The following is a 23,720-nucleotide window of genomic DNA, read 5'->3' on the forward strand; positions in this document are numbered from 1 at the left end:
ACACAGAGCAATTGAAATAGTTACCAAAAGTTTATTAGAGGATTTTGGTGGTGATGATGCAAAAATAAATTAACGAGAGAAACATTTTAGCCAGTTATATCAATTTGATTGGCGTCAATTTTTTAGCCTTTTCTTTCCAGAAAGAAAGGCTATGAAATTTGTGGCTTTTTCTTTCTACGTCTAGAATGTCTAGATTTGCAGTAGTGTGACGTTGATTATTCAGAGCATAATAATGGTATCCAAAAGATCCCAGTATAGCTGAATTAAAGAATTTAACAAAGTTCATTAAATCGGCGAGAATATTTACGAGAATATACGACCTTTCCATTAAGAAGTGCTTCGTGGGCACTTAGGTCAGCTAGTTCATTTCCAGAAATACTAGCTTGCGAAACTACTCGAAACAGAAGATCTTGAATTATAGATTCTAGATCACTGGTTCGATTCACGAGGTAATATTGTGAATACAATTAAATTATATGAAAGGTCTATGGAATGGATATGGAACTACTGAAGGAAGAGAGAATCAACCTCAAATGAGCCAAATGAAGCGAGATTTCGAAAGTAAGTATATTAAAGTCTCCTTTTTTGCCAGCAGTTCTGCATGAAGAATGGTATTGAAATTACGAGGTTTAAATCCTCTTTTATAATTACCACAGGGTAAGTCCGGTAGAGATGCCCTATTTCTTGGGGCTAATAATACATATTGGTGGTTAATTTTAAATGAAACTAATGATGCAATCCTAAACTATCTTTAGTAATAATGCATAATAGGACTAAGATGGTAATATAATAAGTAAGTATATATAATAGTAAGAGAACAACAAAAAAAAAGAAAATTGGCCATCTCTCCCTACGTTGCGGGAGAGATGGCCTTCTAACATGGGAGAAATGCCCCGCAAAAAAATACATATACATATTAGTTAAATATCTAAGGTTATTTTTTATTTTTTTTTAACTAATATCCAAAAGTTAGGATGGCCATATGCTTGCTTTTTCTGTGTTGTTGTTTGCCTCTCTACGTCTCAAAGTCCTTGCAGGGAGTCCAAAAGCATGCATTATGCTTTCATGCCCATTTGGTCGGTATTAATGGCTTGCAAAGCAGCACCCAATGATTTTTCAAACCACTGAGCGATTTTGGCACATTTTATTTTATATTCAGTAGGCATGATTAACAAAGTTACTTTTTAGTAAATAAATTAGTAGGGCATCTTTACCAGCATTCTATGTGGCATCTCTCCCAATACGATGGGAGAAATTATGATACTTCACGAAGCATGTATTTTAATATAAAATGGCATGAAATACCTAAAACTTACATAATATTACGTTATTCCCACGCGACCTCTGACAGTAAAAAAATATGTACTTATACAGGGTTGTTCACCACATACGACACGGAGTATTGTAGCTAAACGATTAGATTTTTGCAAGTTGTAAGTTTTGGGTGCATTGAAGGACTATTAGAACTACAATTTAAAAATATTTTTACAAGATACAGAGTGTCCCAAATAAATAAAAAATATAAAAGTTGTATTTTTTTAAATGGAACACCCTGTATATTATTACATTTTTAGTTTCTACGATTAAAATAAAGGTAAATTTGATTAAGGTTTACCGCACTTTAATCTTATCGTTTTTGAAATATTTTCAATTTTGTGAAATTGCAGTTAAAATTTTAATGCTTCATTTCTCCAAGGGTATCAAAGTTTTTAATACTAAATATTTCCTGAAGTTTATTTATTGATCAGGTATTGCAATAATAAAAATTATACTACCTTATACAGAGTGTCTAAAATTTTATTTTAAATAATTACTAGCTTTAAACGGCAATAACTTGTTTAATTTAAATGGAACACCCTGTATATTTTATGAGAATCAGATGCACAATTTAATTTTCTATCAAATTGTATTATACCATTTTTTACCAATCTCTTCAAGTTTCCGTAGAAAATGCATTTTCTTGTTATTTAAAACTCATTTATCAATATACCCATGGAAAACTGACATTTTAGATTATTTTTAAAGATGTACTGTGGATGTATCAAATTTAATATTGTCGATATAGTTTGTTTATTTCATTAAGTAATAAAAAAACTGTTTAAATATTTGTTAAAGAGGACCAATTAATATGGTTCTAGTATTCAAACTACATTAATTGTCTGTTTGCGTTGATTAATAATAATTGCTCCAAATACTAAAAAAATTAATTTTGTATCGGTATTAGACAGTGTGGTAAAAAGTAACACCTTAAAAAGGATATTTCATTTTTTGACAAATACTTATTTCTAACAATAGAGACATTCATTTTCATAACATATTATTATATTGATTTCTGATTCAAATCCACATTTATTCAGAATAATTTATTAACGAATATAATTAAGTATGTAATTAATTAGTACTTGGGCAGAAATAATTGTGGTATATTTAATTAATGGTATACTCTTTTATAAAGATTTAAATAGTTTTCTTTTTGCATACAAATGGGCTAGTAATATTATAATTTTGCTAAAAACGATAATATTACTAGCCTGTACATTTTGTACATTTGTTGCTTTAAAAACAATCTAAAATGTCAATATTCCATAGGTATATTGATAAATGAAATCTAAATTATAAGAAAATGCATTTTCTACGAACATTTGAAGGGATAGATAAAAAATGGTATAATACGATTTGATAAATAATTAAATTGTGCATCTTATTCTCCTAAAATATACAGGGCGTTCCATTTAAATTAAACAAGTTATTGCCGTTTAAAGCTAGCAATAATTTAAAATAAATTTTTATACACTCTGTATGAGGTAGTATCATTTTTATTATTGCAACACAATAACTGATCAATAAATAGACTTCAGTAAATATTTAGTATTAAAAACTTTGATACCCTTGGAAAAATGAAGCCTTAAAATTTTTACTGCAATTTCACAAAATTAAAAATATTTCAAAAACGGTAAGGTTTAAGTGTAATAAACCTTAATCAAATTTACCTTTATTTTAATCGTAGAAACTAAAAATGTAATAATATACAGGGTGTTCCATTTAAAAAAATACAACTTTAATATTTTTTATTTATTTGGGACACTCTGTATCTTGTAAAAATATATTTAAATTGTAGCTCTAATAGTCCTTCAACGAACCCAAAATTTACAATTTGTAAAAATCTAATCATTTAGCTACAATACTCCGTGTCGTATGTGGTGAACAACCCTGTATAAAAACAGTTCTGTAAAAACTAGCCTATTTTTTCATTGACATTCAAATTATGTCAGACCATAATAGCAGCAGGTGAACTACTGCCGTATCTAGCGGGAAGCAACTGATAAATCACATGATTAGAAATTTACACGCTGTGGCCATCTCACCCGGTGGGGCATCTGTACCGGAATTACCCTAAACAAATGCACAGCTTTAGCTATTATTAGTGAGTGAACCATCTCTAGAGATTATTTGATTTTGGGAATATTCCAATGTTCCAATCTTTGTTTTGTATTTGTGAAATACATGTTTCAATGCGAAACAAACGCTACTTGCAAGAAATGTGCAAACTAATACATGCTTTACATTTTGGCATGTTAAATTGTTATTTTATGCCGGGTCCAGACCAATCAGACAAAACGACGACAAGACAGAAACATTCATGTTTTACGACAACATTGCGACTAATCCAATACATTTCTGCGTACATTTTTGTCTTATTTTTGTTTTGTTTCAAAATTCTGAGACTTTTCAATGTCTCAATGTTTTGATTTTGATGTATTTTTGACCTTGCGATGTGGACAATTTGTTTCAAGCTTGTCTTGTCAGAATTCCCCATTTGTGTCGCAAGTTTGTCTTGTTTTTGTCTCAAAATTGTGTTTACTTTTTGTCGCCTTGCTCTGAACCCGGTATTATAGCTATAACTTCTTGCAGCAATGAATGTATGACAGCAACATTTCATTGTTGACTGTAATTTTAAATGAAAGGGAAATTATCATGAACATTTTCAGTCAATTTTTGAATGCTTTCTGTCAAAATCGCTCCTTCTCTCATTGGAACACTTTGCATAAAATATGCAAGGTTAGCCAAGCTGTCAGAAAGTTTCCTTCTTTGATAACGTAAATGTCAAAATTAAAAGAAAAATCAATTTTTGGACGTACTACCTAATTTTGATTTCGCCGTGTCTGAAATGCCAGATGTTTCGTCCGAAAAAGCGGCTTTCTCTAGACAGAGCCTCTCTCCGATAAAATAGCTCCCGTCTTCTTTCCCTCTCCTTTTTTCATTAATCTGTGAGATGAAAGAGGACGGAAACGACTACCTGGAATGGATCCCTCCGTCGGCCAGGTCTATGCGACACGCTCCCAGCCACGCGCCTCTGCACTAGACGAGATTTGCACAACAATAATGACGGGATTTTCTTTTATTCCGCCGGTAACTGCCAGCGAAAGATAAAAATAATAATGCAGGGCCGTGATTCGACTTAATTTCAAATACAGGGTGTTTCAAATTATTGTACAAACCATACTTATTACTTTTCAAACCTATATAAACGTATTACTTTTACGATTTTTTTTTATCCTTTATCTCTAAAGAAGTCTTTCCTAAATTGGGGTTTCTTCCCAAACGATTTTTCCTAGTGAGTCATAAAAAATCTTCTGATGTAGCCTGTTCACTGGAGTTTTCTTATTCTTCCTACTTTATATTAGGAACATTGCCTGTTAATCCTACACAGCATATCTACAGTTTTTATCGATGTAAGATTATCACTTATCTTTATCTTAGCCTTCGCATCTTTCTTCTTAGAGTCAGCGTATAGGAGTAATGTAAGTTAAAGGATAACCAACTGTTATGCTCTGAACCATTTGCTTTCTCTGGTCACACATTATTGAGCTTTTAGTAGAATTTTTATATCACTATTTTTATCAACAACCCCATGAACATCACATTTGTGGAATATGTTGAACTTAAAAGAAAATATATAAAGTTGAACAAACTATAATGCTTTACAGAATATGGATAAATTAAAACTAAACTAATTTTCAGAACTATTTTATTTCGTAATATAAATTCAATACTATTGTAATGAAATATTACCATAATAATTTGTTGCACCGCATAATTTAGCTGCTAACAAATGTATATCAGATTCTTAACAATACCTTTATATTATTTCAAGTATGTAATGTTACAATCATCATATTCAATTCATCATTTCAAATATCACTGTAAATTCTAATTTTCTATGTTTTATTAATATGACAGATATCTACGGAATCGAGGTGATAAATATTATTGAATTGCTATTCTAATTAAATAGTTAAGTTTAACAAAAAAAATATTTAAAGCTGAGGTCGTGCATGTGTAAATACGCAAGGCTACGTAAGTTAATTATTTTAATTAAGAATATATTAATATACCCCTATTGTATGTAAATAAATAGCTAGATAATTTTGTAACGAAAATTTGTACACAAAGTTGTTTTGATAATATTGTCCAAAAATTAAACCGAATTTAATTTTAAACATGGCCAAAAAAATGTTTAGTGAATCAAATTATTCATATTAAACTTTATATTCTATTTGGCATACATGTCATGCTTTTTAATGTATTATCTCAATATTAATCCAAAACAATTTATAGCATTCGTCTTTGTAGGTACAACAAACGTCAATGCTTTTAACATAGTTCTTATTGCGAAAAAACATATCGAACATGAATATCAATTAATTCTATAGACATACTATATATTAGTTGTTATACACACACCGGAAAAGTGTCTAGGGATATTACAATTTTATCCAGCCATCGTCAGTAATTTTATTATTTGCATTTCTGATATAATAAAATTAAAATAAACAAATAGTTTACAGGACGTAATGCAAATAAAAATGCGAAATTTACCGAATTTTTCAAATTTACCTTGATTTTTATTGAACTCAAAAAAATACACATATTTTTTTTTATTCTAAACTGTGAATTAAAAAAAAGATAAAACCTTTTTTACTTAATAAAAGGTATGACCTCCTCTACTGTTCATTACAGCCCTACATCGTCTCTCCATGCTCCTGATCAGGTTGTCGATCTCTTCTTGAGGTACAGCCTGCCATGCTGCATTCACGGCCCGAACCAGATCCCTACGAATTTGATGAGGCATACCCATTCTCAAAATTCTTCTTTGGACCGCGTTCCATACGTGCTCGATGGGGTTGAGGTCAGGAGATTGTGCCGGCCAGGGTAAGATGTTTAATTGATGAGCATTGATAAACTCACTTACCACTTTGGCTGTATGAGGCCGTGCATTGTCATGCATGAGAATCAATAATTAAATATTGAAAAATCATTGGCATATGGTAACACGACAGGCTCAAGAATTAAATCACGATATGTGATTCCTGTTAGAAATCTTTCAAGAAAAACGAGATCGGTTTTTCGGCCTAACTGGACTCCTCCCCAGACCATAACTGTTCCACCTTGATAAGGGCTCCTGAACATGATCAAACCGAATAAGATTTCCCGGTTCTCTCTATACCCTAAGCCTTCTCGAATCCGGATGAATTCCAAAGCGTGACTCATCCGTGAAGAGAACATTGGCCCATTGTTCATTCGACCACTGAACATGATCTTGAGCCCACGAATATCGTACCTCTCGATTTCCTCTCGTTAAGGGTAGAGCTCTTCAGGGGCGTCTGCTTCTTAAGTTGACCTCTCTTAATCTATTGCGAACAGTGTTAGGACTAACTGTTACATTATGTGTTTCCTGGAGAATTAAACTAAGCTCTGGTGCTGTAAGAGTCGGTCGGCGTCGAGCACTTAATTGTAAAAAATGATCTTGCTGAGGGGTAGTAATGCGATGTTGCCCTGTGTGCCTTTCAGCAGCATAACCACTTTCACGGTAGCGTGCACTTAATCACGATATTACACTTTGCGTTGTATTTAATGCTCTAGCTACGTCGATTTGGCGCATTCCAGCTTCGAGCATACCCATGTCCCATAGCATTTCGTCTCTGTTAAGATGTCTACGCTCCATAATGTCGTTTAATACTAAACAGAGTTATTTGAATGAATTCTGGCGAGTTATTATAACAACATAGCCAGTACAGGTTAAATTCGAACAATTCATGCTAGGTGCTAGGTGCTTTTTATATATTTGACAAAAAATGCACAAACACTTCTGCAAATATCCCAAATTTAGAAATAACTAGTGTGACTACTTCGTTTCAATCGAAGTAGAAATAATCCAGCCTACAAATATGTGATTGTTTATTCAAAACATTTATTTTTAACTTTAATAAAATGATATCCCTAGATTTTGCCGGTGTGTGTAGTTTGTTTAGTTACATTTTCTCTATGCATGGTATTGTGTAGGGTTGCAAACTTTCAAAATAAAAAATAGATGACAAAAGAGAAAAAAAGATGCACAGACGAAACATTGCCCAAATGCCTAGAATTTACCAAAACTTTATGTAAACGCGTCTTTCTTACTTTTTTAAAAATATTTATACTCAAAACTTGTTGAAATAAAACAAACCATTTTGAACAAAACTGTTTTTTTTTCAAAATATTAGCTAACAGTTAAGTAAATATAATGCGAAACCTGTACACTTAAAACGGACATCATAAAGAAACTGCAGGTAGCACAACTCTCAATGGAACGAAAGATGTTGGGAATAACCAAGAGAGACCGTAAAAGAATAGAGTGGAATACGACAAAATACTCAAGTAATAGGATGTCACTCACAGAGTCAAATTCCCCAAATGGCAAAGAGCAGGACATATGGCAAGAAGAACGAATAACAAATGGACCACAAAAATTACAGCATGGGACCCACGAGGAATTAAGACCTAGAGGAAGACCGAACCTAGGATGGGACCATGATACTAGGAAATTAGCAGGGATAACTTGGGCCCGCATAGCCAACAATAGACAACAATCTATGGGCAAAGCTAAATAATTAGTTTGTACATATGTGGGAAGGCTACACCATAATTGGAAATGGTTGAATAAGCGGAAAACTTCTTCTTGTACTATTCCTTTATTTTCTTTTCTGTACAAACGAGTGGGGGTAACGAAAGACAGAGTTTAACATTTTTTTTAAGCATTGTAGCTGTAGACGAATATTTTTTAAATTTTGAGTTTGGTATGTAAAAAGAAGACTTTTTCTATATGTGAGAGAAAAGTGGAGATTGGCATCAAGAAGAAGACTGTCCTCTGAGAACTTTTGGAAATCCTAGTATTGTGTACTAAATCCATTCGGTGAAAGTAGCAATGTCACGTTTGCCTGGATACTTATGAGAGCCACAAGGGTAACGAAATGGAAAATGAAATGGGTGAGCAAGGCTCATCAGTGCCATTCATAGATCAAAACCCTACTGTGGCATTGCAAAAGCAGTCACTAGAATGGCCACAAAAAAGTAGTTGGGCAAAAATCTCCAGAATGGTGGAGAAATTCACCAGGGCATAGATAAGTGACAAGTTTCACAGTAGAGCACTCGCAAAATATTACTGCAGACCTAATAGTCAAAAACAGAAAGACTGTCAAGGGTGTAGTGTATCTATTAACAGGGCATTTTATGTAATCTAAATAGGCATTTAAAGCTGATGGGATTGACGGATGAAGCCAGGTGCAGATTTGGTCAATGTGAAGAAGAACTTATAACTTAATTTCTTCTTTAAGTTGACTGCTACACGCTATCCAGTTATAGCTCTACGAACAGGGCATTGCAAACTTAATGCTGATGGGTCGGACTAAACCATGTGCAGATTTTGTTTATGTAAAGAAAAATTGACAGAACACACTTTATATCATTGCGAGAAACTGACAAATGTGCGATCCTTTATATTAGGCAATGATAGGTCATTGGCAATGAATTATATGGAGGATTAAGAGTTATTAGGCTTTTTGAAAAAAGTAGAACTGGATAATGTAACCTAGAAATCAGAAGACGACTAACAATAGATCTGAATACGCCGATATGAAACGGGCCGATACTCAAAAAAATTGATCTATTCTAGATCCATTCCACTGTCATTAGAGGAAAACCGCAGCCATCTAATAATACATTCACTGGCACGAAAAAGGCCACATTAATGTTTAGATGTATTTTAATGTTTAATTAATATAGTTTGTTCTAGTTAGCTGATTTTGATGAATTTAAGCAATAGGTAGCTAAAGCATTTGGCATTGTCAAACGCCCGTGCAATGTTTGAAGAAATGTGAGAAGGCACAAATTGATTGCAGTTTCTTTGGATCTACCCGCTCTATTGCATGCTGACTATCGGTTTAACCTTTAGATGATTTACTCCAATATGGTTGTCCACTACTTTGTCCATCTTTTTTAATATATGAACAATGTGAGACGTTTTTCAAACGACAAATGAAAAAAGCAAAAACTTCGTAAAACCGAGAAGCTATTCCGTCTTTCTGGTACGGATTCTCGCCGATTTCTCGCAAAATAGTTTTTTACGTCGTTTCGGAGCCCAGCCGCGCTAATTGATCTCGTGAAACAGGCCAAACTCGTCGTAAATTAGTTCAAATTGAAACGGACGGAGCGGTACGGTGGCGCGCCGAACATAAAACCACAGAAGAGAAACTGAAAAAGTCATTCGGAACGACTTTAAAACTACGATTAACCAACGACCACGCTTACCGTAACGAAATCCGCGTTTAAAACGACCCCCGAACATTCCCTCGGGAACTAAATGGGAAATTATTGGCTAAATTTTCTTAAGCCGATTATGGAAGTCTGTATTTGATTGGGCATTAGAGTTCTATTTGTAACACATCTAAAACATAATAGACATTTAAATCCAAATAATCCCCATACCGTAGTCCAGAATACAGGCAATGGTGAACAATATACAATATATACCACTTACAATTCCATACATACTCTGAATATATGCGTCTCAGAAAGAGAAGAAGAATAGGAAAACAGTATAACATAATATGAACATCCTTCAAAACACAAAATATCTTAAACAGCGTCTACACTATGCGAGAAACTCGTCGAAACATGTCAAGATCGTATTTCGTCGCCCAACTTTGACGCATTTCGTTTTATTTCCAGTTGCCTTGACCCACTTCGGTTTGCCTCGACCTACTTCGATTTTTAAAAGCGCCTGAAAACTACTCGTGAGGAGGGCGTGGGGTGATTCTTCTTGGCGTTTTTTGTTGCCTCGTTCAATTTTGATATATTTTGAGCTATTTCCAAAAGGTGGAAAGGGTTTTTTTCTCATAAATCTCAGTGAAATAGGTAAACCTACACGTTTCTAAAATAGCTGTTGTTACGATGATATTACGTTAATTACCTACATCTCGATTTATGTTATATTGATATATATTTCACAAAATGATTATTTGAATACGCGTTTTTTATATGTGTAGTAGATATTTATATTTAGGAACAAAAGTTTTCACTTAAATTGCAGGAATATAATTACAATATTTTTATGATTTAATTTAGTATAATGAATTAGTATATAAAATTATATATGATATATGATGTTTGTTTACGGCATTAATTGATTAATACAAGACTATCTAGTATTGCTTGATACCTAATACTGGTAACATTATCAATATATCCGCTTGGAAAAATTATTAATTGACCCCATGTCAACAAAATTATAGTCCACGGACATTATTTAAAAGCAATGTTCTTTTATTGTTCTTAAGAAAAATATGTAAATGATACTGTTATTAGCAGCATAGTTTGATATAAATCCATTTAATTAGTATTTATTATGCAGGGATTTAGACAATTAAAACTAGAAAAACAAAACCAAATTCGTAAACTAAACTTGGCTACAGACTACAGTATAAATATTCTTTTACCATAACCAGAAATAATAAATAATTAGACGATTTTTTAAATAATTTTGTGTATATTTTGTTCATGAGGGGCAATACCGTGGATTATAAGCCGATAAATGGTAGACCGCTAGTTACTCACTGTTTTATATTTTTTACTAAATTGTAATTAATAATATAATTAATACCCGATATTCAACTATGGTTGAACAGATCATACGAAGAAGTAGATTACTTTATGAGTCAAGCATTGTCTGGCCATGGATGTTTTAAAAAATATTTGTATGATCGTTGTAGGGTTGATAGTGCATCATGCATCTACTGCGGTCAGGTTGATGATGTTCGGTATACACTGTTCACATGCAAACGATGGCAGGTCTTTAGGGAACAATTCCGTTTGGAAGCCGACAAGGACTTCGACTTACCCACATCTAGGGTTAGTGACCAATGATTAGAATGGTCACTAACGGAATTAGTACTGGGAGAATTGTCAGATCAGGGGCTTGGAACACCCTCAAAAAGGAAATACCACTCCTGCAACTTCCAGTGGACGATATGCCAAGAACGTACAACTTTGACAAACATGTTAATGTAGTATTGAGCAATAAGAAGGATTGGAAGAGCGAAACGCTTGCCCAGCAGTTAAAAGACCATACCATAACTTGGTATACTGATGCTTCCAAAACCAATACGGGAACAGGGATCGGAGTGTTTGGGCCGAGAGCTAATTACTCCGAACCAATGGGCACTTACCCTAGTATCCTACAGGCAGAAATCTACGCTATCGAGAGATGCGTACAACTTATCTTAGATAGGAACTATCGGAAACAAGAAATAGCCATCTTATCTGATAGTCAAGCAGCGTTAAAGGCGATCAACTCAGTATCAATCAATTCGAAATTGGTCAAAGAATGCATAGAGAAGCTGAATAAATTAGGCAAAGAAAACAAAGTCCTCCTACACTGGGTGCCTGCTCACCAAGGGATAGAAGGCAACGAAAAATTTTAGGAAAGGAGCGAACACTCCACTAACTGGACCAGAACCGTTCTGCTTTCCAAGTGGTAACCAACTCAAGGCGGAACTCAAGAACTTGGAAGATTCCATCCGCAACCTGGAATGGAAATCTTGCAATGGTCTAAGACACTCGAAGAAGTTTCTGAGGGCTTATGATCAAGAAAAATCACAGATCTTCCTGGGTCTGAGTAAGAACAATCTTCGGATTGTCACGGGGTTTTAACAGGACACTGTCTCCTCAATGAACACCTCAGTAGATTGAAACTAAGAAGAAACAGCGAATGCAGATTCTGTGGGGAAGATGGTGAAACACCAGTACAACTCATCACTGAGTGCGCCGAGACGACAACCATTCGTGCCATGAATTTTGGTACGACTGATATTGGAGATGGAGAACTACCCTCTATAAAACCGTCCCAGATACTGGCTTTTGTCAAAGCCCTGGGACTGTATGATGAGTTATGATTCAAGAAAGGGGGACACAATGGATCTGTAAGGTCGAAGTGATTAACCCCCCTCCCACTCATTCTAAATTCTAAAATTCTACCCACATCTATGATATACTTAGTTAAAGGTAAAGAACAATGGAAGCTAATATGACGGATAACCCGAAGTATCATAAACCGTAAAAAGAGAGAAGGGAGACAAAGAGCATGATTGCAATTTGCACCGTAAACAATGCGAGAGCGGATTCCGGTGTAAATTGGTAGTTGGAGGAGGGTGTTTTTACGAGGTAGGAATCCGGCACTACCCAACTTTGGGTGTCTTGTGAGATTTTTTCCATCCCCAACGTAAAATAAAAATTTCAGTGGCGCTAAAATATAAGAAGAATTCTCAAAGCACTGGATATAAAGTTTTAAATAGAGATTGTGAAAGATTGGACTATTCATAATCTTCATGTAAGAACATAGCATACGTCATGTGCTGCCCTAGATCCCATACAGCACGTCCAAATGAAATTACGTTTCTACAAGGGAGACACATGAGAAACAAAATATGTTAAAGTGAGCCTAAGTGTTCATCTAGTTCTAACATATACATATGAGATACACGCAGGTTTATATTGATAGAAGTGTGTGATACAGTGTTTACTAGTTGTATACCGTATTCACTCAAGATTCTAAAGAGTTTTTTGTAACGTAACAAATAATTATTAAAATGATGAAATCTGACGTCGGTATATGAGACATACAATGTATAAGTCATATGTATGAGCTAAGCTTCCTACAGTAATAAGCTGTGAAGTTAAAAAGGCAACACCGCATTTCTTCTCGCGAGTGGGTCTATTCTCTATTGCTTATTTTGTTAGCATAATTATGTACGGCATGAAGCAGGTGCAGTTTTAATTTAAATGAAATAAAAACGTGTTAAATAAGTAACATTAGGAATTTATTTTCAATTTTAATACATACACCCATCAGGTACAAACAGTTTATTAAGAAAATTAATTACATGTTACATTTTTATTATACCTATTACATTCAAGTTTTTTTAAAAACAAGTTGAAATAATATAGGTAGTAATGGCACTATACTCACGGAATGAGGCAAATAAATAAGTTTTATCTGATAAGATAGCTTATTTAACAAAATTATTAGATTCTGGGGCGTTTTTTACCATTATTGGTATGTCATAAGTTTTCTTTTTTTACTGTTATTAGCTTTAAGACTATGACATTCGTTGTTCCTATTCTTAACATAATTATTTAAAAGTACCGTTGATCGAAAAAAAACGGCGTCCAGTTGGCTTGGAAATGACTATCGATGACATTTCCCATATAAAATGACAGCGATCTTCATTTCATAGCCATCGCTGACGCCGTTTTTATTCGATCATACGGTATATTAGCCATAATCAATGCACAAATGCATACATTTGTTTAAGAGGTGTCCTACACTGACAAATTCCACTAAAGTCTATTAGAAATGCTTCAGGATTTTTCCGGCTAGGTGGCAAAGGAGTGGTAAAGTACTTTGGTTGGTTGTCAAATATATGAGGCACAGCTCCAGGTTTTAATTTCGGCCGCTTCATAGGAAATTCACATAAAACTCCCTCGTTATTTTTATACACTTCAACCCGTTGCATTTTACTATCGTCAAAGTATTTGGAACACACAACAGAATTTTTGGTAATGTTGAAATCTTCTCTATGTATTGCTCTAAGCCACATCTGGCGAAGCTCTGCTTTACTGGGAAACGATAAGGTCGTTTGAAGCTCTTCATTTTTCAGAGTACTTCGATAATTTGATTTACAACCAGGTACGCAGCATAGCCTTGGCATCTGAAATAAAACCTAAATGTATTATTATGGAAATTTTATTAATAAACATAAACTAAATGAATGAACATTAACAAAATCCGCTTGGATTTTTATGCTGTTGACAACATTGATTAACTTTCATTTACCGACTGTTTTTCCTCGAATTTCAAGAAATTCCCACTGTAGTAAGTACACGAAAACTGTTCTGTTTCTATTAAACCATATTAAACCAACAAGTCTCTAACAAAACAGGTGGAAAACAGTAATAAATGCAGAAATATGCCGACATGGAAACACAAATTATCAATACTAAACATAACCTAAAAGTCCAAAATCGCGAACCACACGACATGTTGCCAGATATCATAGTTCATAGCTTATAACTGTAGGAAGCTTTGGTATGAGTGATACTTCGTATCATAGTTGTGCCTATAGTACACACCTTGTAAAAATGTGACGTATACACATAGTATAAATATCTACATAGACACTTTGTAACAGTGTACTGTTGTGTCTACATTCTAGCATGAAATGAAGGTGTGCGCACGCGCGGAAACCCTCAGCGTAGATACACCGACCAAGTGTATCTTATGTGTCCTCTCTCCTTTCTCCTTTCTAGGAGAGGAATGTGTTAGCGGCCATTATTGTTTTATCATTCGGAAGCTCTATATAAATGTTCTGTTTGTGTGTAGTTTAAAAGAGATTTTAAGGTAAGCACAAGTTTTTAATTAACTTGTTACACCTTCCTAAGAGTATTATTAATATTATAGCAGCGACTCTTCCCTTACTCGATACCCAATTTACCAAATTTTGACTCCAATGAATGAAAACTCCAAATATTCCCGTATAATGATAAAGAGGTTAGCTCTGCAATATATTTTTTTTTAATTTGGAAATATTAAAAATCTAAATGGACCAGAGAAAGAAAGATTTAATCACATATTCGCTAAGTTGTTGATGGATCAATATACATATATGTTTAATATTCAATAATCAGTTTCATATAAAATTTAAGGGTGAGATTGTTAATCTGGAAATAAAATACAACAAAATCCAACCGAGTGCTCGATGAATGAGTATGGTAACAAACCAACTGCTTGGAGGGAAACGAGGTCCACCAAATCGTGGCGATATACCAGTGTTTACCATTTTAGTATGTTGTTATACTAGGTACTTATATTTTTAATACATTTTGATACAAATTCTGTTCTTTTACAGTGTTTTCTTACTTCTGGTTCCTGCAGTGTAAATAATTATTATTATTGTGTTATTTGCGCTATTGCGTTCCATGATATAAAGAAATATAAGAATTTTATTTTTTAACCACTTAGCCCATTTTATGGAAGAAAATGGTACATTTAATGCAAAACAAAAATGGAACAATTTTAAGGCTACTTCTCTTGAACTTACGATCGAGATACTTTTGGAAAATACAAAGTTTTGCCTTCCTAATTTTCGTTCTAAAAAGATATAATTGGTATCATTGAATAAATATTTCCTAAAAAGAACGAAAAGTTAGGCATCAAAACTTGTATTATTTCCTAAATTCGTTCATAAGAAGTAGTTTTATCTAGCACAAGATGTATATACGAAGCATAAATACATACGTATACACGCGGTAGTCACAACTGCAATGTGTAAACAGAGTTTAAACGTAATACACAAGCACTGTGTATCCTACGGCACACTGTGTATCCCTTACTTTGTGTATACGTAAATGCTATACTGTGGCTACATTGTGAGGCGGACGTTTAACCTTTGTGCATAAGTTTTGAACTACAATGTGTAAACGTAGCAGATTTACATCGGGGGAATTGTGTCACCCTGTGTCTACATCTAATAATGTAAACACATCGTATATGTGATTTAATGTGCTGTATGGGATTTCATTCCTAGGACTCGAACATCGCGAAATAGGTAAGCATGTAAGATTTTTTTTAATTTAATGCTACCTTGCATTTTTTTCTGTAGGTATATTAAGTCCTCGATTATATCACTGTAATAAAATTTCAATCAATGTAAAAACCAAATAAAATGTACCACAAAGGCTTTCAAATTATTTAACGATTACAAAAAATCAATTTTAAACATTTGTCGGAGAAAGGGCCCGAGTTTGGTCTTCCCGTTTTATTTTTCATTTTGGAACCGTTTAAAATGTCGTAAAATTAGTTTTGCCTAATTATTTTATTTAATGGTTAACAAGGTGAGCCGCTTTAAGTAATTCCACTCAATAAAAAAGGCACATTAATTACAAGCGCGCAGTATAGATTGTTAAGATACTTAAGGACAAAAAAGGGCCCTTTAAATCTGTCAAATTACAGGCACATTATTGTAAATCTTAAACAGCCGAACACGATGGCGGCTTCGAATTGTTTTAACCACGCTAATGGAATTGTTTTCTTGCTGGATTTCTTTGCAATTGAATATTTCTTTTATTTTATATTACTAAGTTAGTTAACTCCTTATTTTATTTTCTTGAAAAACTATTAATTGATTCAATAAACTGAAATATGTTACCAACTGAATAAATGTCCACTAATGAAAGACTCGAAATTGAGAAACGGACTACAATCAGTTATACAGGATTCGGCAATAGTGCGTCGGGCATCTGTAGCTCCTAGAATAAAAAAAAATAGAATTTCGTTTAAGTGCGAACCTAAAGTATATACAAGGATGTATTTCAGAAAAATAGTTTAACTTCTCTAGGGTGGCTTAAAAAAGTGTCAGTGGATCGGGATAATTTTTTGAAATGGAAAACCCTGTATATTATTGCATTTTATGAGCGGCTAATTCACAAGATGCATTCCATTTCCTATTGGTCGAGATATTTTGAGGTTAGGGTTAGGGCATTGTTTGTTGTTTTTAGTTATTTGGCGGGTTGGTTAGCGTGGTTATTTGGAGGGTGTTAATTCATTAGTTATTATTTTTTCAGATAAACGTGAATTTAAGGTAATAGTCAGTTAATTTCAAATTCAAACACAAAATATAAAATAAACACCGAAATCGAAAATAAATAACAACCCTATTATAACACTAACCTCAAAATATCTCGACCAATAGGAAATGAAATCCATGGAATGCATCTTGTGAATTAGTCGCTCGTTGCATTTTTAGCTTCCTTTCAGGTCACTTTATATAGGTAATCCCAAGATATGAGTAAATATATTTCGATAATTTCGGAGATATTGATAAATAAAAAATATATATTTTTCACCTTTAAAAAAAATATTACAAATACAAGAACTTGTCCTGAAATCAAAACTATATTAGGTGTTTACTTTAGATGGCCTATACTATGGTCTATACTATAAATATGGTAATCATAAATCACAGAGGGGATTTAAAGAAAACTCAATGAAAATTTCTTGGAATTAGTGGAGCAAGTAAAATTTGAAAATTGACATAGTTTGACATAATGTTTTTAGTTGTATATAAACAACAATGTGAATCTGATTCAGAGGCTGAAAGGCCAGAGAAAAACTGTGCCATTTGTTGTTTCTATGATATAGAGAGAACCCACTAATCATTTTAATGACTTCTTTCTGTCTAACAAATGTTAAAGGTTATTCAAAGAAACAGAAAGACAAAATTGAGTATCCAAATTTTCCATTTGCACTAGGACCTGTTCCTCATGTTATAGGTGTATTACTAGAAGTTCAAGATGGTTTTACGAAGTTACTGTTGATTTTTATGTTTCTGGGATAGTCGAGCAACGAAGGAATATTGAAAAAAAGCATAACACCCAGTAACATCTTTTAAGCCAGATACAAGTACGTAAAATATGTACCGCTTGTTTATCCAAAGCCACCACATCTTTCCCTAACCCCTCCCTATCAAGTTGGGACTACTAAAAATTTTTGTAATTCTATACTGTAATCAAAGTGAAGGATTTAAATAATTGAAAAAAGTTTTGCTACAAATCAGTGATGCCAAACTTAAAGAGAGTATTTTTATTTCGCCTCAAATAAGAAAGCTCCTTAAAGAGCTCGCTTAAAGAGAAACTCAGACAAAAAGAACTAAAAGTTTGAAACTTCCTTGTAAATGTAGGTTCTTAGGTAATAAAAAAGAAGAAAACTATGAATTACTTCTATAAAACATTAGATGCCTATGTTCCTAAAAATTCTTTTTCTCCACTTGCATTTGAATCTTTTCCCGAGAATTTTGGTCAATGATGAACAAGGAGAAATATTTCACACGATGTCAAGGACGTTGGGATCCAGTTATTATTCCTACCAGAAACGCGTATAAAAAGGCGAAAATAAACCAGCGACTATGGCTTGTTAATTATTTTATTTTTAATTTTAATAGTACAGAATCTGGTATCATTAACCATTGTCACCAATGTTTTTGAATTTGCCAACCTGTGTTATTAGAACTACAGAAAAAAATTGGATTTAGTACAATTAATTGCATCGTTTGTAGTTGATAATAAGCCAAAAAAACAAAATATTTACTTTAAAGCGGGTTCCAACGTGACGGAGCTACAAAAAGGACCATATGGGTTCGGATACGATTCCACAAGTTAAGGAAATGCATTTCTCGACGATTGAATGGCGCTGCAAGCCAAATGGCGGCCACGATGCACTATAGCAGGCGCGCTCTATAAAAGTGGATATTTTCGTAAGAGCCACCACATGTGCTTCTTATTATCATTCAGCAACATGTGGTTTACCCCTCGACCGGAGACCGTTTGATAGCGGCCTCGACTTGCTTTATTTTTAGTATTCCTTATGTTTGTGATGCAGGTATGTCATTATTTGGTGGTTAATGTGCGACCGTTACAAAAATTACTATGCCAATGACTTTGTAAAAGAAATAAAACTTAAATAAATAAAACCAATGTCGAACCGCTATAAAATTATTTATTGGTAACTGGTTTTGGTTATTTAGCCATCATCAGATCTTTGACAAAATCGCTGTTTGTTTGATGAATGCTTTAAATAAATAAATGCCTTTATTGCCAAAAAAATTTACAATTTGTAGACAAAGGTAAAGAAAACAAACAAAGTAAACAAACAAACAAACAAAAGAGAATACAAAACATTATACAAATAACATTGTCAGTCTTACTGTTAAAAATAAACATTTATAAATGTTTACAATGTCAAAGAACAAAAAAATAAAAATAAGATTCAAAAATATTTAGTAAGTTTATACTAAATATCAATGACCTCTAGATGAATTTACCTCGATGTCATTGATTGGTAAATATAGTAATAGCAAACTTTAGACAAGTGTTTACAATATCAAATTCGATTATCAAAATATAAGTCATGTATGGCCTAGAAAGCCGTGCCTAGTAAATAAGATTTCAATGCTTTGCGAAATTAAGAAAATGACGTTATGGATTTGATTTAAAATGGCAGGTGATTGTGCATTTTTTCGAGTGTATAATATTGAACTTTTAACTAACTCTGAGCGTGGGGTAGGTAGATAAAGATCTTGCTCCGCGTTCCTGAGTGGATAAGTGTGAGATGGCCTTTCTTGAAAAACTGATATATGCTTACTTATTAGGCAAACGGATTCAAGTATAAATAAGGAAGGAAGAGTTAATATTTTTAATATTTTATAAAAGTCCTGGTAATGAGTTCTGCTGTTTAGTCCCAGTGAATATCGAACAGCTCTCTTCTGGAGCTTGAAAATGCGGTCAAATTGAGTCACACAACACGTACCCCAGAATGGAAGGGCATATCTGAGGTGCGACTCAAAAAGTGCATAATAAACAGTTCTAGCCACTGACAAGTTAAGCTCCTTAGAAACAGATCTTAATGCAAAACAAACAGAGCTAAATTTTTTCGACAAAGCGTCAATATGCATGTCCCATTTCAGAGAATTGTCTACAATATTAATATATATATATATATATATATATATATATATATATGTATGTTTGGTGATATAGCTAATTTGCTAAATAGTTTGCTAAAAAATTAAACAATAGTTCGTTTTAGCACCAGTACCAATCACTAATTCTAAAATCCTTTAGTACAGTACTGCCAACTGCCAGTTATTCGAGTCATGATTACTTCGTACAAAATACAGGATCGCTGATATGTATGGAAATGATCGATTATTTGATAGAATATATATGAGGTAGCGCAAAAAGTTAAATATAAAAGTTATAGGGTTTTTAAATGTCTATTGGCGAGTAATAAATTTAAGTATACAAGGTCGGTTATAAAGTCGTGGTACCCCAATGTTTCATTTTTTTTAAATAGAACCCCCTGTATATTATTGCCATATTTCAATTCTTCCTTCAATTCTAAGCAAAAATTGAGGTACACACAATGTACCTCAAACCAACCGTTTCTGAGTTATTGACTTTTGAAAATATCACTTAACCAATTCGATTTAATTAATTTCGATGTGTTTTTTTTTCATTTAACGATGCCATTCTGCGGAAACTATGATACTTAATAATATTTGACATTAGTTTTCAAGTTAGCATTTATAGATGTATAAAATGAGATTATATCAAGTCTGGAAATTAAAAAAAAATCTTTTACATTTCAAAATTAAGACTTGATATCTCGGAAACGGTTGGATTTAGGTACATAGGTGTATTAAAATTTTTGCTTAAATTTGAAGGAAGATTTGAAATGCCCAAAAATATACAAGTGGTTCCATTTAAAAAAAATGAATCTTTGAAGTTCCACGATTTAATGACCGACCCTGTATACTTAAATTTATTACAAGATATTAGGCATTTAAAAACCTATCTTTTGTATTCAATTTTTTGCTTAGGGGACCTCGTATACTTCGCCCAATAATCGACCATACATATCTGCGACCCTGTATATTAAACCAGATATTTTCTGTATTATCTATTGGTTCTTTAAATTTATTTTAAACAATGTTTTAAAAAACAGTCATATTACATTCACTTCACAAATTTAGCTTTATTTTTATCTTTTTTGGTGTTATTTCCTTAATATTAATTCGATAAGTTTCAGTTGTTATTATTTATATTATTTGATGCACTATTGGTGTCCCTTAAAATTCAGAATATTCTCTAAAAGAACAATAATTCTAACGTTTAAAATTTTCCATTTCTATTTCTCTTTGGATTATGACATACAAAATTAAATATTACGTCCTGAACTAACTTTTAATCGAGTGTTCGATAGAGAAGGCCGATCGAGGTGTATGTCCCGCCGAAACAGCAGCCGACTTTACCTGACGTACGGGTTGGCCGTTTGTGTTTACCGTACATGCATCGGATCGGGGGGCCCTCATGCCTTTTAGCGCGGCTCCGAACAGCTGTTGATTCCCAACCACCCCTCGTGGCAAGCCGAAAGAGAGACAGAGAGAATGGGTGGAGCCCATCCCGCGTTAGCTCGTGCCACATGCCAAATGTTAAAATTAGACCGAATTTCCAGTCCATTCTCATTCCCGAATTCAAACAGCACGCGTCCCTCCTTCCTCTAAGTCGCGAACACTAAATTGAAAACATCCGGTCTAGCCTCAACCGTGTCGATTACAGTTTTAGCGGTCGCGCCCGTTCTAGTGACTAATTCTTTAAGTGATCCGAATAATGATTTAAATTTGTTTTAATTAAACACGAACAATATATACCATGTCCCAAGTCAGTGTAGTGCATTACAGCACGCCTCCTCAGAAGATTAACAACGTGCTTCAACAAAACACGAACTCCAACAACAATAAAACCGGCGAAAGGCAAATTATAGTGCTCAGAAAACCTTCAACTATCCTTCCTCAACCCAAAGACTACAAGAAAAATGATATCCTTATCACAAATCCCGGCAAAAAAGGAGGACCAAAGAAAACTACTGCAAGCAAAGATTTAAAAACAAACCCTCCGCCGATAGCAGTAGCCCGACGAAATGCACGAGAAAGAAACCGAGTGAAGCAGGTAAATAATGGATTTGCCAACTTGCGACAGCACATACCGAATTTCATTGCCCAAGCCTTCGAAAATACAAACGGAAGAGGAAACAAAAAACTGAGTAAAGTAGAAACTCTAAGAATGGCCGTGGAATATATCAGAAGTCTGGAGGAAGTCCTGGCTATGGATGGGGAACCTATGCCTCATCTGATGCAAGATAACATCAGTTCTAGATCTTGTCTTTCTCCAACTTCAGTAGATTCAAATTCCCAAAGCGACTTGGCATATCCCTTTGCCATGTCACCATCAGAGGAAGACGATGATCTCTCATCAGTTGCTACGCCTCCCCCTCCTACTCAACAATTCATCAGGATCAATACGTCAAATAATACTTACGAAATAATATCAAGCAATGTCTACGAAAACTCAGAAAATCTAGATCCAATGAGCGTGGACCAACATCATCTTCTAACAGATCCAACATTGATAGACAGTAACTTAGATTTTGCTCAAGAAGACATTTCGTATCTTCAAGTTAATCCTCTACAATCTACGACCGGGTCGCTGAGTCCAGGGATGTATAGTGAAGGTTCTCTAAGTCCAAACAATGAGTCGGCTAAGTTAAGTGAAACTGTGCAACAGAACTGTTTTATTCCAGTGTTCGCCAGTGCAAAACTTGGAGAAAATTTTAATGTACAAATAAAGACTGAAATCAACGAATTGCCAGTTATATCTTTAAAATCGGAGAATGACATTGCTGAATCTCATGGAGAATTGGCCGATGTTATTAGTTGGTGGGAACAGAACCAAACCCAACAGACAAACAGTTAGCACACTTCGTTATTTAAACAAAATTTTAGGTGTATAAACGTCTATTAATTTTACAGTAAAAGATTGTTAACTGTTAGTCACCGAAAATATTTTTATACGAGCTTACACCGTTATTTTAATAAATCTCATTTTTTCTTTTCAATATTTATATCTCCATGATCTCATCAAAATAAAAATGTAAAAGAATGGTCTAGTCTGCTAGGAATTTTTAAAAAGTCTTAAAAAATGTTACTTTTTGATGTCATATAAGACTGATATTTTAATAAAAGTTTTATGAAAATAAACTACTTTTCTAAAAATACTGATGTGTCAGTTAACAGCAAGACTTGTAGTATTGTTATTATATTTGATCCGTATTTATTTTAGATATAGGCAGCTTAGGCTAGTGATAAATTTAAAGAATTTGTAAGACATTGTTAAGTTTTTCTTATGGAATTTTATAAGTAAATATATATTTTTCATACTTTTAATATATTTTTTTGTTTTATTTAAACCAGAAGAACATTAACAACCAGAGTAATAACTTAACCCCACGCAACTTAAAAAAATATTTTAACTATTTTTTGATTTTTTTTTAAACAATAGCAGCTGTTTTCCGAAGTAGAAGCAAATAGAACTGATGGTAGTCCTTTTATTAGTCAAATATTTTTCTAAAGAGCATATATTTGGTTAAAAAAAAATGATTATAAAAAAAATTATTTATGAAGATGACATCATGAAATGCACTTTTTGACATCTTGAAAACTTTATTGCACCATAGGAAATGTCAAAATTATTTTTTTATTGTCAACATATAATTTTTTTTCTTGATACATTACTTTTTAAAATTGTTTAACTAACTACTATGGCAAGTCTTATTTTTAAAGAAAAATTAAAATTAAGCTGAATTACTAGATAGATAACTTATTTAAGAATATCATCAATCATCACCTCTATATAAATTGGAGAGTAATTCATATGTAGCTTGTATCAGGTAAGCA

At 33.4% G+C, this 23,720-nt stretch overlaps 1 protein-coding gene across 1 annotated transcript; it reads left to right on the forward strand.

The window, feature by feature from the left end:
* Positions 1-21,477: 21,477 nt before the first annotated feature.
* LOC115878311 lies at positions 21,478-23,086 on the forward strand. Its single transcript, XM_030894765.1, has one exon. The coding sequence runs from the start codon at positions 21,640-21,642 to the stop codon at positions 22,738-22,740; it is 1,101 nt and encodes a 366-aa protein (XP_030750625.1). The 5' UTR covers positions 21,478-21,639; the 3' UTR covers positions 22,741-23,086.
* Positions 23,087-23,720: the final 634 nt, after the last annotated feature.

The sequence above is a fragment of the Sitophilus oryzae genome, unplaced genomic scaffold (genome assembly GCF_002938485.1).
Source record: "Sitophilus oryzae breed Bouriz unplaced genomic scaffold, Soryzae_2.0 scaffold_1508_pilon_pilon, whole genome shotgun sequence".
NCBI lineage: Eukaryota > Metazoa > Arthropoda > Insecta > Coleoptera > Curculionidae > Sitophilus > Sitophilus oryzae.